The sequence below is a fragment of the Lepidochelys olivacea genome (assembly GCF_965140295.1).
Source record: "Lepidochelys olivacea isolate rLepOli2 genome assembly, chromosome: 3".
Taxonomy (NCBI): Eukaryota; Metazoa; Chordata; order Testudines; family Cheloniidae; genus Lepidochelys; species Lepidochelys olivacea.
The window spans coordinates 172,049,088-172,066,152 of record NC_140413.1 but is presented as its reverse complement, the minus strand read 5'-3'; the positions used below and the strand labels follow the sequence as shown (position 1 = coordinate 172,066,152).

The window sequence follows — 17,065 nt, the reverse complement described above, 5'->3', positions numbered from 1 at the left end:
AGTCTTTGCAAATAGTGTATATTTTTTATAATGGACCGAACAAAAACCCAGTCCCAGACCCTGCTCCCTTGAAATTTGAGGTGTTAGAAATTTGGATGTAGTTTGCATCGATGCTCTTCTGTCTGTAGAATAATCCCTCCCATCCAGTCAGAGTGATGTTGATTTTGAAGGAACATAAGTGTCCTGCATTAACAATGCTATTACTGAAGCGCTGTGATATTTATTTTTAAACACACTGTTGTTGCTGTACAAATAACTAAAGAAGCTACATATCATAAGGGCCGCAATGGGAAATCAAGGAATAAATATATATAAATAACCCCACAAAAATACATCGAAAAACAGCAACTTATTAATGCAAATAATGACAAAGTTGAGGCATGTAAACCCTGCCTGCAGTAAAGCGTTGAGCATGCAGGCAGAGGGCAGCAGTGAAAGCTCTACACTAAAAACTTAAGTCGACCTATATTAAGTCGACTTACAGCCACCGTAGTAATTATTGCAGTGGTGCATGTCCACACTACCCTCCTTGGGTTGACGGTACATGCCCTCACCAGGAGCACTTCCACTGACCAAAGAGGGGCAGTGTAGGGAGCGGAGACCCCGGGCTCTCAGCTCCTTTGGCAGCTTCCTGCTCATGGGCTCCTGGTGGACTGTCCTCCACTCAGCTCCCCGTTCCCCCCCCCAGGAGTGTAGGGGGGGGAGAATCCTCTGGGGCTTCTAGGCCCCAGGGAGTTGGGTCCAGCTGCCCCAGCTTCTCGCCCCCCTCCACTCTGCCAGCTCCTCACTGGTAGCTGGGCAACCTTGTCAATGTCACAGCTCCCAGCTAGGAGTGGGGTCCATTCTTGCCCCAATTCCCAGCAAAGAGTGGGGTCCAGCTGCCCAGCTCTCCAGGGGAGCGGGGGACAGCTGGATTCTAGCTGCCCATCTTTCTTGTTGACAAGAGCACTAACAGCAGATGTAAGTAACATAGTATATACACAGACACTGTATCACCCTAACCGACATAAGCCCTATACCTTTTGTGGAGGTGGCGTTATTATGTCATCTTATTATGACATAAGCTGCCTTATGTCAACCTAACTGTGAAGTGTAGACCAGGCCACAGACTCAATGCCTGCCAGAGTGTTGGGACACTGTAGGCCAGTCATCCCTGCTGAAGCCTTTTACCATCTCCAGCATGCACACGCTTTGCACCAGTCAATGGAGAAGGAGAGGTTGCCCTACCCTGTCTCCTTTGAGGTGCAAGCTGGAAGGAAGGACAGACTGGAACTACCTTTATGCAAGGGTTTGAAGTTGTAGAAGTTTCTTGAAACCAATCCCCTCCCTCCCACTAAATCCCTTTAGCAGAGCCACATAGACCTAATCTCAGCTTTCATTGTTTAACTGAATCTGACCTGCTCTAAAAAGTGTCATTTTCTTTTATAAATTCATTCAGTAAACCTGATGTATTTTTCAATTTAGCATATTGTCACACTTTATCAGTCAAAGCTGTAAAAAGCACAGCGAGTTTATAACACTAATAGTTTAACACTAAATTTTCACAGTATGAATATTTAATAGTAATGAACTATAAAAATGGACCTAACTATTGAACTCTTCTAATGAAGCTCTTCAATATTAGGACATGTATGAAAATATTAGAGTTGATGTTCCACTTAAGGATGTGGCATTTGGGGAATAAATATACTAATGCTTTTGGCTGTCTAGTTTGAAAGTACTGTCTTCTTACATTTTGCCTGTGTGTTCCACTGCCCCCAATAAATTAATTTGTGTTTGCTACTTGTCTCATAATACCATTAGCACATCAAATGTTAAGGAAGTATCAAGAGACCAATTTGCTTAGAGATTAGTTAAAGCAAAAGAACAAACTATACATAAACATAAGCGGTCCTATCAAAACAAAAGCCATTGGGTGATAAGAGACACTCAATTCCTTTGGTTGTTAGGTTGTAATGAAATGCCTGTTTACCTTGCCTGCAATGTAGGGCTCCCTCAGTCTCTCCTGTTGAAGCTGTTCCACTGTGGATAAATAATTAAAAGTCATTGGAGCAGGGGGACTGGATGCTGGGTCTCCCACATCCTGGATGAGTGCTCTAGGTACCATGCTATAAACTCGTTCTCATGTTTGTGCACTCTCTCTCTGGCCCAAATGCCCCTAAGTATTTATCCACAATGCAACAGCTTCAACAGAGACTGCTGGAGCCCCCCCATGAGAATATCTCATTAGAATGCCCCTGAAAGGTAGATCACTGTTCAACTCTCTTCTCCTCATCAGCTGTAGGGGGAACTTGAACAAGGAGTCTCCCATATCCCAGGTGAGTACTCTAGCCATTGACTAAAAGTTACAAAAGAGGTAATCCTCCTCCTCTACTTCCCTCCCTTTCCTCCACTGTTTTGTCTGAATTCACCTGAGGGGCCAGATTCAGTAGGCAGCCTTGGAGCCTGCCTATCCAATCCCTTGAGTTCGGCGGCTGAACGCCCATCTTCCCCTGGTTTGTGAATCACTGTGGGCTTAGGCGGGGACAAGCAACCAGATGCCTAGAGCGATGCCTAGTGTGCATGCCCAGGGGCAGAAGCCCAGGTGCCTAAGGAACTATTTACTGCAGAAACATAGGTGCCAAGTAAGTTTCGGTACCTACAGAGTTCAGCGGGAGTTTTGTGAATCACAGTGGAGCCTAGAACTGGGACTTGGATGCCTAGACCCAGACTTAGGCACTGAAGTACTTTGTGAATTTAAGCCTTCCTGCCTGAAAGTAACATTATCCCCCATCTCATATGGGATTTAACTGAAACCACTGGTTAACGGCGACAGTGTGCCTTTCAGCACAGCTGCAAGCAGGGGGGACGGGCAGGGCATATAAGGTGCAATACCCCAGACTGAGCCTCTTTGGGCCTGCATCAACCCCTCAGAACTACAAGCCCTTCCCTGCATCACACTTGCCTTGGCAGAGGATGGGATAGTAATTTTGCTGCAGGCCTATACCAACCATAAGTTCTGACACCCTGTTGGCTACCACATTGGAGTCCATCAGTGGGACACTAGCATGAGTAAGGCTAGCAAAATGGGCCCCACAATGAGTGAGCAGCAGATCCTGGGTTATAATCGGCTCCTGGGCCCATACTCAGACTGACTCTTTCCATTTCTGGATCAGCTTCCACTTCTTGCTTAGAAACACAAACAAGGTAGGGGGTTTTCTCCTTGCAGGGCTCTTCGCATCTCATTTGAACCCACAAAGACCCCCAGTTTCCCTTGCTTAAACTATCTCTATGCTCACCCTCAAACTCCCAAACTATTGCCACTATTCCTCCAGGCCAAGAGCACTGTACTCCCTTTTAAGCCTCTCACTGGGAACCTTAACAACTGGAAACCAAGTGTCTCACTGCCAAGTAATGTCCCAAGAGGAGCTCAACTTGCTGATAAAACTCACTGTTCTCCTCCCATTTTAGCCTGGATTGTGAAACACTGGCACCATGTTCAGGTCTCCCACATGATAGGGAGCACTACGACTAAGCCACTTGTTGGGCTCCAGAAAGTTTTTTCCAATTAAACAGTGCCATATGTTCTGTGACATTGGAAATAACGCAGCTATCTAAATAGTGCTCAATAAAGCAGACTATTACTGTTAACCAAACAAAGCATTTAAAAATAAATTAGAACACTAATTGCACTAAGTACCATGGTGGAATGTCTTCAATTTCTCTCTGCTTTTATGTGTAGATATGAATTATAAAAATATTTTACATGCATTCCCAGCCAAAAAAACCAATGTTAAGATGCAGTTGAGGTTGAGAATCTATATCTATAATTTAAGGATGAAGAACATTACATGCATGTGGTAATTATCCCAAAACCAAGCATTATGAACCTAGGAAATTCAGAATTAAAATTAAACCTAAAAGAAACCCAAATATATTCAGGTATGAAAATGGACAGTTAAGGCACCCAGACAATGTTTACTTTGCCCTATAGTGACACCATGCAATAACCATACAAATAGAATTAATTCTTATTAGTGTTTGCGATCCCACCTTAAAGTAAACTGAGTTTCTGTCATATTTTTCCTCATAGTGTCACTCCGTTTCTAGGGGATTTTCTGCTTTGTTTTGTTTTACAAAAACAAAATTGTTCAACAACTGTGCTGGATAAGACAGAATAAGATGCCTTTTGCTAAAATAACTGTTAAGTAAAAAGAGCTTTAACCAAAAGATTCCTTCTTTTGGTGTTAGCACTAAATAATGAAGAGAAGCATTACAAAAATAAATGGTTTGCTTATAAATGGAGCTTTGTTAACCTGTTTATTTTAACATGCATTGATATAATAGAGATTTTAATTTATGTGGCAGAAGAGGATGTTTCTAGATCAAAAGCTGCTGAAAGGGGTTTTACCTTGTCCAAATTTTCTTGAGGACGACTATGGCTGCAAATATGTTGTGCATATCATGAGCCATTAAACTGTGATAGCTTCTTTAACACAGTGCATTACATTTCATGCACTGACCTTCTGGGAAAAAATGGTGGCAATTTACATTCAGGATACCATGGTGTGATAACACATTCAGTGAGGTTTGTAATTTCTAGAAAAGAGGAAGGAGAACATCATATAGTCAACAGAATGAAACTGCATTTCTAAAACTCACATTATCTGTACTGGGACTCAGGCTTTGTCTACACTACCAAGTTTTGTCAACTACACTTATATCGACATCCAAAAGTTGACTTAATAAAATCAGAAAAGCTTGTTCACACTAGCCCCCTCTGGCGACAGATGACATCCACACTGGGGGCCCCGTCATCGACAATGTGAGCAATGCACTGTGGGTACATATCCCACAGTGCAGGGCGACACCATCTGTCGCTAGGGGTTGTGGGAAGGCGGAGCGGGTCGTGACACATCTTGGGATCTGACTAAATGTCCCGTGTTGCATTGCTTTGTGTCCCAGAACTCCATGGGCTTCCAGCTTTCTTTCATGGCATTTTTACAACGGCCATTTTCTGCTGTGCACCCTGGCATCTTTGTGAGATGGGATGGATCCCGCACTGCTCTCCTATGCTCTGTTAAGTGTCATGAGGACATTGTGCATGGCAGTGCAGTTAATCGTGAAATTACTGACAGAAGAAGACTCACAGGCACCCGACATTCTGCATGATATGGATAGCAGCAACTTTACATTGCTTTTGACATTCACAGAGCAGCTGCATAGGATAGACCGTCGCTTTTGTGCTAGAGAAACCAGCACTGAATGGCGGGATCTCATCATCGTGTAGGTGTGGAATGAAGAGCAGTGGCTACAGAACTTTTGGATGCGTAAAGCCACCTTCCTGGAACTGTGTACTGAGCTGGCCCCAGACCTGCGGTGCAAGGACACCAGAATGAGAGCTGCCCTCTCGATAGAGAAGCATGTGGCAATCGCTGGGTGGAAGCTAGCAATTCCAGACTGCTACCAGCTGGTCGCGAATCAGTTTGGAGTGGGGAAGTCGACCATTGGGGCTGCATTAATGCAAACATGCATGGCAATAAATTGCATCCTGCTACAAAGGACTGTGACTATGGGAAATGTCTGTGAAATAGTGGGCGGCTTTTTTTTCTGTGTCTACTTACGTGGGATTATTACTTGAAAAAACATCCCAGAGGCATTTTCCACCCCATCTCAGAACATTCTACCTAGCAGCTCCTGCCAATAAAGTGCTGCTCACATTGGCACTTGTCGCCGGCAAAACTTTTGTCTTCCGGGGACGGGGCAGGGCGAGAGTTAACACCTCTGAAAGACAAAAGTTTTGTCAATTCAATTGCCAGTGTAGACCTAGCCTTAGAGGCACGGCTGTAATGACACAAAAGCGGTGTAGTGTAGACATAGCCTAAAGCATGCAGTGTAGCCGCTCTTTGTCTCCTGCCAACAAAAATCTTCCACCCCCAAACAGTGGGGTTAGCTTTGTCAGCAGGAGAGTGCCATTGTCATTCAATTGCCAGTGTAGACATAACCTGAGATAACTGCATTATCTCTGCACTTCACTGGGGGTTGATGGAGTCATAGATTTTTAAGAGCAGAAGAAACAATTAGATCATCTAGTCTGACATTCTGCAATACATAGGCCATTGAATTTCACCCAGTTACCCCTGTATGTAGCCCAGTAACTTGTGTTTGACTAAAGCACATCTTCTAGAAAGGCAGACAGTCTTGATCTGAAGACATCAAGAGATGGAGAATCCACCAACTCCCTTGGTAGTTTGTACCAATGTTTATTCACCTTCTCTGTTAAAAATTTGTGCCTAATGTCTAACTTGAATGTGTCCATCTTTAACTTCCAGTCACAGGTTCTTGTTATGCCTTTCTCTGCTAGATTAAAGAGCCTTTTATTACTTGCTATTGTGTCCCCATGAAAGTACTTCTACATCATGATCAAGTCCAATCTTTTTTTGATAACATAAACAGTTTGAACTTTTTAAGTCTCGCTATACAGCAGGGTTTTTTTCCAGCCCTCCAATAATTTTGGATGATTGAAGTTAATTTCAAATAACAGCAACTCAAGACACAAACCTTGAACCTCATTAGCAAAACTGAAGCTGCATTCAGCCCTCTAGCTATTTTAAAATAAACCAGTTATGAAGGAGAATTACTGGAAATTAATTCCAACCATAACTGCATGAACATCATGAGAAAGATTCTTTATTAAATTTAAGACTGTAAAATTGATTTGTTTCACTCTGGTCAACGCAACCTTCATAATGCCTCAGAACACATGGTGGAGAGGAAATGAAGAGAATTCTGTTGCTGAATATGTGAAAAACAGGCCTTATTTACACAGAGGTCATATTGAAGTCATAGAGATGAGAATCAGCCTAGCTGCATGATTTTACCTGTTTTAGGGACCAGTGTGGAAAGGGCATGAATAACCTGCTAGCAGAAAATGTGCCAAAAGCTTTGCACCCTTGTATATCTATAGCATAATTTCTGAATATAACTGCAATACCCTAACTGTGTTATGTGTTCATGCAAACCACTTTTGAAAAGAGATTGAAAGAAGACTACGAGCCCTGATTTGGATAAGGCCTACGTGCTTGGTCTTGTTATCAGTCTAAAGCATATGGGAAACATAATTCACCAGCCCTATTATGGAAAGTGCCATTCCATTAGTGCACAGAAACATGCATATATACATAACATCAGATACAAAATTAAGATTCTATAACAGCACACGTTGCTTGTCATTGGCGTCCTCATTAGCCGACATCTGTGTTTACAACTGGCTTAGGCATCTAGAACTATCAGTAAAGAGCAAGTGGAAGAGAGCTTCACTACTATTAACATTTTGCTTTGGTTGCAGATGATCTCCTGAAAGACACCCCTTTCCCACTAAATGCCACTGGAGTCATGGATCCATTTCCCTTCCAAATCTGGCTAAATGATCATCATGGAGAAATAAATCAGAAGAAATCCTTGACCATGTTTGGAGACAATTTTGAGACAGAGGTGTAGAAGCTTTTATTTTTTTCAAGAGACATGGGAAAATGTTCAAAGGCTCAAATGGCAGTCAGGTACCCAACTCCCATTAGCCATCACTGAGAATTAGGCAACCATTTCCATGTCTGTTTTGATAACCGCTCCCACATTTTTCTTACATAAAATTAATAAGTTGAAAAATGCTATTAAAATTGTTCATTATACCCCCTTCATTTCAGATAACATTCTTGGCACCAAGGCCAACTTTGATTTGTTAATCGTGTGATTTCTCTCTTAAATCATAAAATAGGGGAGGATAGGGGACTGGTTGATCCAGGGGATCAGCAGTGGAAGAGCCTTTCATGTCTAGATCACCAGTTCAAAATCAGTCCCACATAAAAGTAAAGTTGTTAGCATCTGGTGGCTATTCAACATACACAGTCCTTTACAAAGCATGTAGAAAGTAACATGTCTTCCCTGGAGAACTTAGAATCACACTCAGAGATATGAGACAGTTCCAGTGACAGACGGCATGGAAATGCTGTCAGAGAGATCAATGCAGACAGCAGGAATAATAAGGCTTTGAAGGAGGAAAAGGAGGACACACAGAGCCTGATTTCCAGCCCTTTGAAGTCAATGGGAAAAATCCTATTGATTTCAACAGGCTTTGGATCATGCCCCATGGTGCAGGGAGAGAGGGTGTTTGTTCCAAGAGTAGGAGGTGGCAAGAATAAAGAAGCAAAGCTGAGAGAGGGAGGAGGCAAAAGAAACAGATAAGTGAGAATATGGAGGAGCATAAGGAGTGGCAGGTGTGATCAGTTCTCCTTTTATCAGTAGGTATCTTTAAGAGATTAGCAAATGTAATGTGAATTCCAACAGTGTAGGTAAAATAATCTCGCATTCTAAAAACACTTCCCCTAAAAATAAAATGTTTTACATACTGTAGGAAGAGTCACATATACTTCAGTCTCTGGATAAAATCCACGACTTTTTCCCCATTTTATGTTTTAGGCTGTAGTTTATGGACAAGGAGTAAGTGAAGGAAGCAAAACGAATGCCGATATCTGGATATGGCAGCTGGTAAGTGACATGCTTACGGACTAAGTCTGGGTTTGTATTTAGATCTGGAACAGATCACTCTGTGAGAAAACTTCCTAGCCATGGGCAAGAAAAAGAAATTTTGTATTCCTTCTCTAAGAAGACTCCCTAGCCCAGGAACCACCTGTGAGTCCATTTCAAACCATCAGTCATTCATCAGTGCTTGAAAAGTAACCCTTCTTCCTCCTCTCCCACGGAATGATCAGGGGTCACTACCATCCCTCACCACATCCTGGATGGGGTTAGATTCCTGCCAGCGTCCCTCCCCCAGATCCACGGAGGACATACCATGGACTGCAGGAATCTTTCCTCTGCTGTCCCTCCCCTGGCCCTACAGAGCACCTGACCTAGTTATACACACAGTCTGCTGACCTTCCCATGGAGGAATCAGGTAGGACTCTGAAGTAGATTTGCATGGTTGTGTAACAGTTTGTCTACTTGAAAGTGAAATAGTAGAGGCACCTATTCTATGGCTCAGCAGCCCTTAAGAGCAGGGATCCTGGGACAGAAACTAACCTAAAGGATCACAAAAACAAAGCAGAGAAGATTTGCAGCCCAGCAGAAAAGAGAACAGAAGAAAAAGTTCCCATTTACACAGCAGGCTGCCAGACAGTCCCACTAGTTCCTATTCTGTTTAAATTCGCAGAGACTGACTGTCAAGGTTCCTCCCCCACTCTGAACTCTAGGGTACAGATGTGGGGACCTGCATGAAAAACCTCCTAAGCTTATCTTTACCATCTTAGGTCAAAACTTCCCCAAGGTACAAAATATTCCACCTGTTGTCCTTGGATTGGCCACTACCACCACCAAACTAATACTGGTTACTGGGGAAGAGCTGTTTGGACGCGTCTTTCCCCACAAAATACTTCCCAAAACCTTGCACCCCACTTCCTGGACAAGGTTTGGTAAAAAGCCTCACCAGTTTGCCTAGGTGACTACAGACCCAGACCCTTGGATCTTAAGAACAATGAACAATCCTCCCAAACCTTGCACCTCACTTCCTGGGGAAGGTTTGCTAAAAATCCTCACCAATTTGCATAGGTCACCACAGACCCAAACCCTTGGATCTGAGAACAATGAAAAAGCATTCAGTTTTCTTACAAGAAGACTTTTAATAAAAATAGAAGTAAATAGAAATAAAGAAATCCCCCCTGTAAAATCAGGATGGTAGATATCTTACAGGGTAATTAGATTCAAAAACATAGAGAACCCCTCTAGGCAAAACCTTAAGTTACAAAAAAGATACACAGACAGAAATAGTTATTCTATTCAGCACAATTCTTTTCTCAGCCATTTAAAGAAATCATAATCTAACACATACCTAGCTAGATTACTTACTAAAAGTTCTAAGACTCCATTCCTGGTCTATCCCCAGCAGAAACCAGCATATAGACAGACACACAGACCCTTTGTTTCTCTCCCTCCTCCCAGCTTTTGAAAGTATCTTGTCTCCTCATTGGTCATTTTGGTCAGGTGCCAACGAGGTTACCTTTAGCTTCTTAACCCTTTACAGGTGAGAGGAGCTTTCCCCTGGCCAGGAGGGATTTCAAAGGGGTTTACCCTGCCCTTTATATTTATGACACTGACCATCAAATGCTAGTTTCAAACAAAAAAAAACCTCAAAGAGAACTTGTTTGTACTGCTGCTAAATGATATAGCAGGCAAGACCCTGTTAATGCTGGCAAGAATCTAACGTCTCAAAGTACTGCTGTCTGACAGGATAGTGATGAGTCCATTTCAGTTTCAATGGGGTCCTATCAGTAATTTTTGTCAGCTCTCCATTGACTTGTGAACTGCTTTTCAAATCTCAAAAGGGATTTGAGGAATCTAAAAAAGAAACTTGAAAAATACTCCAGGAGTCCAGCCCTGTGATTTTCAGGGAGGCATATTGATCAGTGGGCTGTTAGGTTAGCTGCAATGAATCAGCCATGGGGAACCTGAGGGACTATGAAGTGTGAAGCCTTGTTTTTATTGCTGCTAACTGTCAGGCAGGGAAGATCTGCTAAAGTTTTAACAAAGGCCATGTAGAACAGAGCCATTTTCAAGCTTTATTTCTGTGGAAATGTTAGATTTTCCTCGTAGGCTTTACTTCTTACTAAGTGGTTCCTTTTTCTTTCTGCCAGTGACAGCACACAAAGAATTAAAAGCCAACTACTTGTTCTTGTCTTTCAGGAAGGCACATCTGTTGTTACTATGGATGGTAAAACACTGAGTCTAGCTGCTGGTGACAGCCTGCTCATCCCTGCCCTGTCTAGGTGAGTGCAGAACAATGGTTCTATGCATGGTTTTGGCAACAAAAGTCCCAATTCCGTACTGGGATACACAGGAGACGAGTGAGCATGCCTATTTGAGCAAGGCAGCTGCACAAAACTTCTAGCAAATAGACTCATTCACTACATACTAGGGTATGTGTCAACTGGCACATCAGAATATAGCCCCAATGAATACGGTATCTGCATAGGCAATATTACTCAAACAAAGGGGCATTGAGGAGGAAATGTGGTGGTGCTGACAGATCAGTCTAGAACCTCTCTTGAGGAGTCAGGGAGAGAAAATAGCTCTCACTAAAAGCATTGGAAAAACCAGGATACAGAAAAGACCATGAGTACAGGTAAAGTGGTGGGGAGCCAGAGCCCATATCCTTCAGAAGGTGACTTCCTGAGCATGATACCTGATCTAACTGGTGTATATGAACACCAACTATCTAGATGCCAGTTCAGGAACACAGCTTTCTCCCATGTGCATTATCCTCATGAGGAAATGGGATCATGGCATGGCCATCCCTAAGTAGGCTGCTGACAGACAAGATGTTTGCAAAGGAGAGTTGGTGAGAAGTTTTCCAGTGGAGAATGGAAAATATTTTAGTTGGAAGAATGTCATTTTCCAGCCAACTCTTGTGAAAAGTGACACAGGCACCCCAGCAGAGAAAGCACCCATCCTCAAAAAATAAAGGATAATGCATGCACATTGGTAGGTACAGCTGGGTACAGGAAGATGATAGTGATGACGTTTTTTCTTTCCTATGGAGGAACACTAGCTCAAGAAAAATCTTTCTGATATTGGATTACTATATTAACATCCTATAACACTAAAAACCTTGTCTGAAGACTTGAAACCATCTAACTGTGCACAGTACTATAAAGTCAGGCCACTTATCTAGTGAGCTTAGTCATCTTTTCAATACATTTTAAATAGGATTTAATACAGAATCATTGTGATAGATAACAGCAAAGTATACACACACAAAAATCATGTTCAATGTCAACAGTTAAGACAAAAATCTATAATTCTATTAACACACTGGCCACTTCCACCCAAAACACTATAAGAAGTTACATCTAAGTATTTCACTAAATACTCTGCCAGAGGGCCCCATGCCCCCTTTACCTTGTTTTATAACAAGTGCTACATCGAATATTGTTACCCTTTGGCATATGCCGTCTATTTGATTAAATATTTTCCCAGTAGTGTATGATCTTGTTCTATTGTCTTTATATTGTAACTTACAAAATATTTTAGTGCCATGCAGATTTTTTTAATAGTAACTATAAGTACTTAGATTTATAAAAATGTGAGGTATAAAAGTGTTAATAGATCCTCGATTTCATCTCTTTACAAACTCAGGCTTGTTCTAGATTTGAAATCATTTTGATTTGACCCTATAACATGCTGTTTTCCATGACTGTTGTTGGCCTCATTTTATTTGTCTATTATAGCAGAGCAAAATCTAAAGTGACAGCTTTTAATTTTGTCCTGACAATACAGTGCTGTCTCCAAATTATTCTCTATAAACATGTGATTCTTACACTCACTCACTCACTCCTCCCTCTACTGTACCCTCCTACAGTTTTTGAACCCACCTGTCTTAAATTAGCCCCTAATCCTGCAATCTGATCAATGAGAGTGGGTCCATGTAGAATCCAATTGAAGTCAGTGGGATTAAGCCTGGTCGAAAAGGTCCACCCAGGCAGATCATATCGGATTGGGACCTTTAAATGTAATCTCTCTGGGGCAGGGGTTCTCCTACTATACATATGGACTGCATTTAGCACAACGGGGCCATGATCCTGACTGTGGCCTCTGGTCAATACTGTAATAGACATTAAATAAGTAAGTATATGAGTAAGAGAGATGGCCCTAAACCGCAATACCAACTGCAAACATTCCTGAACTTTTAGGTGTTTGAAATCCTGGTTCAGATCTGGACTTTTTGAACTAAATTCAGTGCTCAGTGGAGTTACTCTGCTGCTACCCCCATGTAACAAAGCAGAATGTAGTCCTTTCTCTACTTGAATATTTCATCTTGTTTAATTTGTGTCTGGCTTCCTAAACTCACTTCTGACCTCTCTTATATCAGTGTCTGTGAAGAGAAACTCCATTGAAGTTGATGGTATTATACCAGCATGAGACCAGTATAAGTGTGATCAGAACTAGACCCCATTATTTTCCCCTACATTACAAATACATTAATATTTACATTATATAATCTCTCTCTCTTCATATTTTTGAAGGTACCACTGGAAGAGAGAGGAAGGATGCATTGCTCTTTACATTGCTCAAGACCCAATACACAAAAGACCCTATGCCTAATTTCTGGGAATGTAAACTAAACACTGGTGATCAAAAACTTTATCCCACATAGATCATTTTAAAGATGGTGCTGACAGGGCTACAGTAAACAACTGTAAACTGAATTACATGTCTAATAAAAAGGTTACAATTAAATTTTGGTTTCAAGCAATAGATCCAATTAAACATAAAGCTTGCATACGATATACTGCACGATAAACTGACAACTATGAGCTATTTGGTTAAAACGCAGAATACTCATTATTCCAAAAGAAATGTGAAACTGATTTAAGTAATGCAGCCAAATATACAGATTTATATACTTGATCTTGAAAGCTGAAGCTAGACAAATTCATCCTGGATATAAGGTGTACATTGTTAACAGTGAGAGTAATGAACCACTGGAACATGTACCCAGGGTTGTGATGGATTCTTCATCACTGGCAATTTTTAAATTAAGACTGGACGTTTTTCTAAAAGATTTGTGCTAGGAATTATCTGGGGGAAGTTCTATGGCCTGTGTTATACAGGAGCTCAGACTAGATCACAGTGGTCCCTTCTGGCCTTGGAACCTATGAATCTGTGAATCCCAATTACAGCAAATTAAAGACCTTTCCAAATAGGAGTCTCTTCTAGTAGCTGAAGGACTTCAGTGGGACGACTCATGTGAGTAATGGTTCCCCACTGGGACCCATAGGTGTGGCCCAATGTGACTACATTAAAGGATTTAGAGCGAGACCATACCTTTAAGTTACATTCATTTTGTGAGCTCAGGGGTGCATGTGTGAGATATGCAGCTGTCACATACACAGTCCTGTACAGACAACTGCAGTGGGGTGGAAATGGGGCCATCACCCAGTCCCTACTTGCCATTTTGCAGCATAAGAAGGGGCTGGTCCTTGTACTCCCCTAACACCCCTTCAGAGACTGCAGTTGTAGCTGACCCTCAGTGTTTATGTTTTCAAGTAAATTAAAAGAGATCAAAAAGATAACAGTACAGCTTGACCTGAGCCTATGAAAATCTGGTAGGGAACATATCATGCATATCACGTAATACTTCATACAACATACAGTATTGTATGTATATCAACTGATATTGTGGCAATATGACTCTAAAGCACACAGATAGGTCTGGTTGTAGTTCTCCAAATGCCAAAACCTCATTTTAAGGTGACCAGCTATTCCTTCGAAAACCTGAAAGGGATACCCCCTGCTAGTCCCCACTTGATTTTTACTTTGGAAATATCTGGCATGACAAGTGGTTTTCACTGGTTTCCTCTGGGGTCTCAAAGATTTTACATGGGCCTGCATATTGGATCCTTTTACTACTGAAACATTGAAAAACAAGTTAGTTAGAAAGGTGGTGTTACAAAATCTTAACATTTGTATGTTTGTGAAAGTCTAAAATTACTGTAGCTTGAATATTTCCAATTATACTAATAATGTAAATTAAAAACAGACTGTTCCTGCCTATAGATTTTCAGTATTTCTGCCTACCACCTACAGGGCTTATTAAACTGAGCTGTCATATCTCTTTTATGCTATTATTCATTCCTTTGGGGAGAAGATGTCAGATGGAATGACTTTAATCCTTAACTCTTATGGAATGCTCACTCTAGAAGCTTTTCCATTGGAGAGTACAACAGAACTTAATTCCCACTCACAACTGTGAGACCCATTGTGAATAACTGAATTTGGCTAATTAGGGTCCAGTCCTGCTGTGCTTGCACATGTGAGTAACTTTAACCATATGAATAATTCCCATTAAATTCACAGGAACTACTCATGTGACTAAAGTTATTCACATGGTTAAGCGGCACTATCTCCTCAGTGAGTAAGGGACACTCCTGCTCCTACTGAGGTCAATGGGAGTTTTGGCACCATCTTCAAGCAGGACTAGGATTAGGGTCTGACCCATAAGGTGTTGAGTATTGAAGTCAGCAGGGGCAGAGGGTGCTCATCACCTGGCAGGATCAGGGCTTGAGTGATCAAACAACAAGAAAAAGAAAGATAATCAATAATGTATGCTTGAGCCTGCTCAAGCCTGGGAGAAAGATTAAACCCTGTATGTACCTTCTTAGATATTGTAATGTTTTAAATTGTTTTCATTATAGTATTTAGAAATAACTTCCTTATATACTTTTGTCTTCTTTTATAACAACAATGGAGCCAGATCCTCCACTGATGCAAATTAGCATAACTTCATTGAAATCTGTGGAGTTATGCCATTTATACCATTTGTCCAATTAAGTCGTAATTATATAAGTGCTCATGGCATCACTGTGGTACTAAACATGTTAAAATGTGGGGACAATTGGAAAGAGTGCTGATTGGCAAGATTCTGCTGAACGTCGGCATCTGATCATAACAAACAGCCTGGTCCCACTAAGCAACCACTGCGATAAAAAGGAGTAATCCCCAGCACAATAAGGAAGTCACAAGTACTCACCAATGTTTTCCAGTCTATTGGAACAGGCATAGTGAGAAAATTTTCAGTGGGAGAAGCATATGTTTGGCCCAGTGAAATTAAAGTGCAGTACAGTTTTAACCAATAAAAAGAAATCATTCTCTATGCAACATGTAGAATTCACTGATAAATAGTGGAGCCTGATTTTAAAAAACACTGGATAATTTTATCATTAAGAACATTTTTACTTGAGCTATGACTGGTTTAAGAGTAACCAAACCTCATGTTTCAGTGCATAAACTGATCGCTTGTAAAGGATCAGGAAGGAATTCCTCCTCCTTGAACAACAATACAAGCAAGGGTGAATTTTACTGCTTCCTCTGAAGCAGGGGTAGTCAATAGGCGGACCTTGGGCCAAATCTGGACTGCCAGATGCCTTTGAATGGGCCCCAAAACCTTTTTATTTACTACTTATTATCATCATTTTTTTAATTTTCTTCTCTGGAGTCTGGACCTTGACTATACCTTGACCAAGAAATTTGGACCTTGACAAAAAATAATTGACTATCCCTGAATAGTTCTGAAGTGTCAGGTTCCAGGCCCTACCAGAAGTAGGATATCAGACCAGTCAGCTCAGCGTTCAGAAAATCTGCCCTGTAGCAGAACCTTTGTCCTCCTACACACTAAGAGTGGTAAGTTTACTCACACGTGGTAAATAGATCTTACTCTGAGGTTATGTCTACACTAGAGAGCTTATAGCAGCACAGCTGTACTGATGCAGCTGCACAGCTGTAAGATCTCTCGTGTAGCCGCTCTATGCCAACGGGTGAGAGCTCTCCCATTGACATAACTAAACCACCCCCAATGAGTGGCGGCAGATATGTTGGCAGAAGAAGCCTGTCGGAAGACATAGCACTGTCCACACTGGTGCTTATGTCGGTGTAACTTATGTTGCTTGGGGTGGTGTTTTTTCACACCGCTGAGCGACATAAGTTATACTGACATAAGTGGGAGAGTAGACATGGCCTAAATGTTGCACAGTGGAAGAAGTAGCCTCCCATTTTATAGTTTAAAATGCTCATTGTACAGTGCTTTCAGCTCCCCACCACCCACACTCACTTTATGGAACAGATGCATAGAAAACAAACTTCACATTCAAATAAAGAGAGAGATAAATTGAGTTATCTATGCATTTTAAGAGGTTCCTACAAAATGTCATGTGTTCATGAAAGCTTATACTTCCTACATGGATTTTTCAGGGTTTTTTGTGGCTACCAACCTAGACTCCATTTGAAGGAACAAATTCAAATTAGTTCCAGTTGTTAAGATTGTCAGTCATGGTTTATTTCTAACTGAAGACACAAATAGTGATGGAACTATTCCTTAACAGCACAACCTTCAAAATAAGAGCTGGTCGGACTCGAAGTAAAACAGAGCTGATGCATAAGATGAATTGACTTAAAATGAGTAACTAAAGGGCGAATTAAATTTCATACTGTATATTAGAAACAAAGGCAGGGCTGCAAAGACAGGGTGCAAACAAGCTAG

The 17,065-nt window shown here is 41.5% G+C and overlaps 1 protein-coding gene across 1 annotated transcript in view; it reads left to right on the top strand.

Annotated features, from left to right (window-relative positions):
- HAAO (3-hydroxyanthranilate 3,4-dioxygenase) overlaps positions 1-15,208 on the top strand; it is a 53,703-nt gene extending 38,495 nt beyond the window's left edge. Inside the window, exons 7-10 of the mRNA XM_084623376.1 lie at positions 7,328-7,473; positions 8,455-8,523; positions 10,714-10,796; positions 13,053-15,208. Coding sequence (XP_084479502.1) covers positions 7,328-7,473; positions 8,455-8,523; positions 10,714-10,796; positions 13,053-13,131 — 377 coding nt within the window. The 3' untranslated portion in view covers positions 13,132-15,208. The remainder of the gene's footprint in view (positions 1-7,327; positions 7,474-8,454; positions 8,524-10,713; positions 10,797-13,052) is intronic.
- The last annotated feature ends 1,857 nt before the right edge of the window (positions 15,209-17,065 follow it).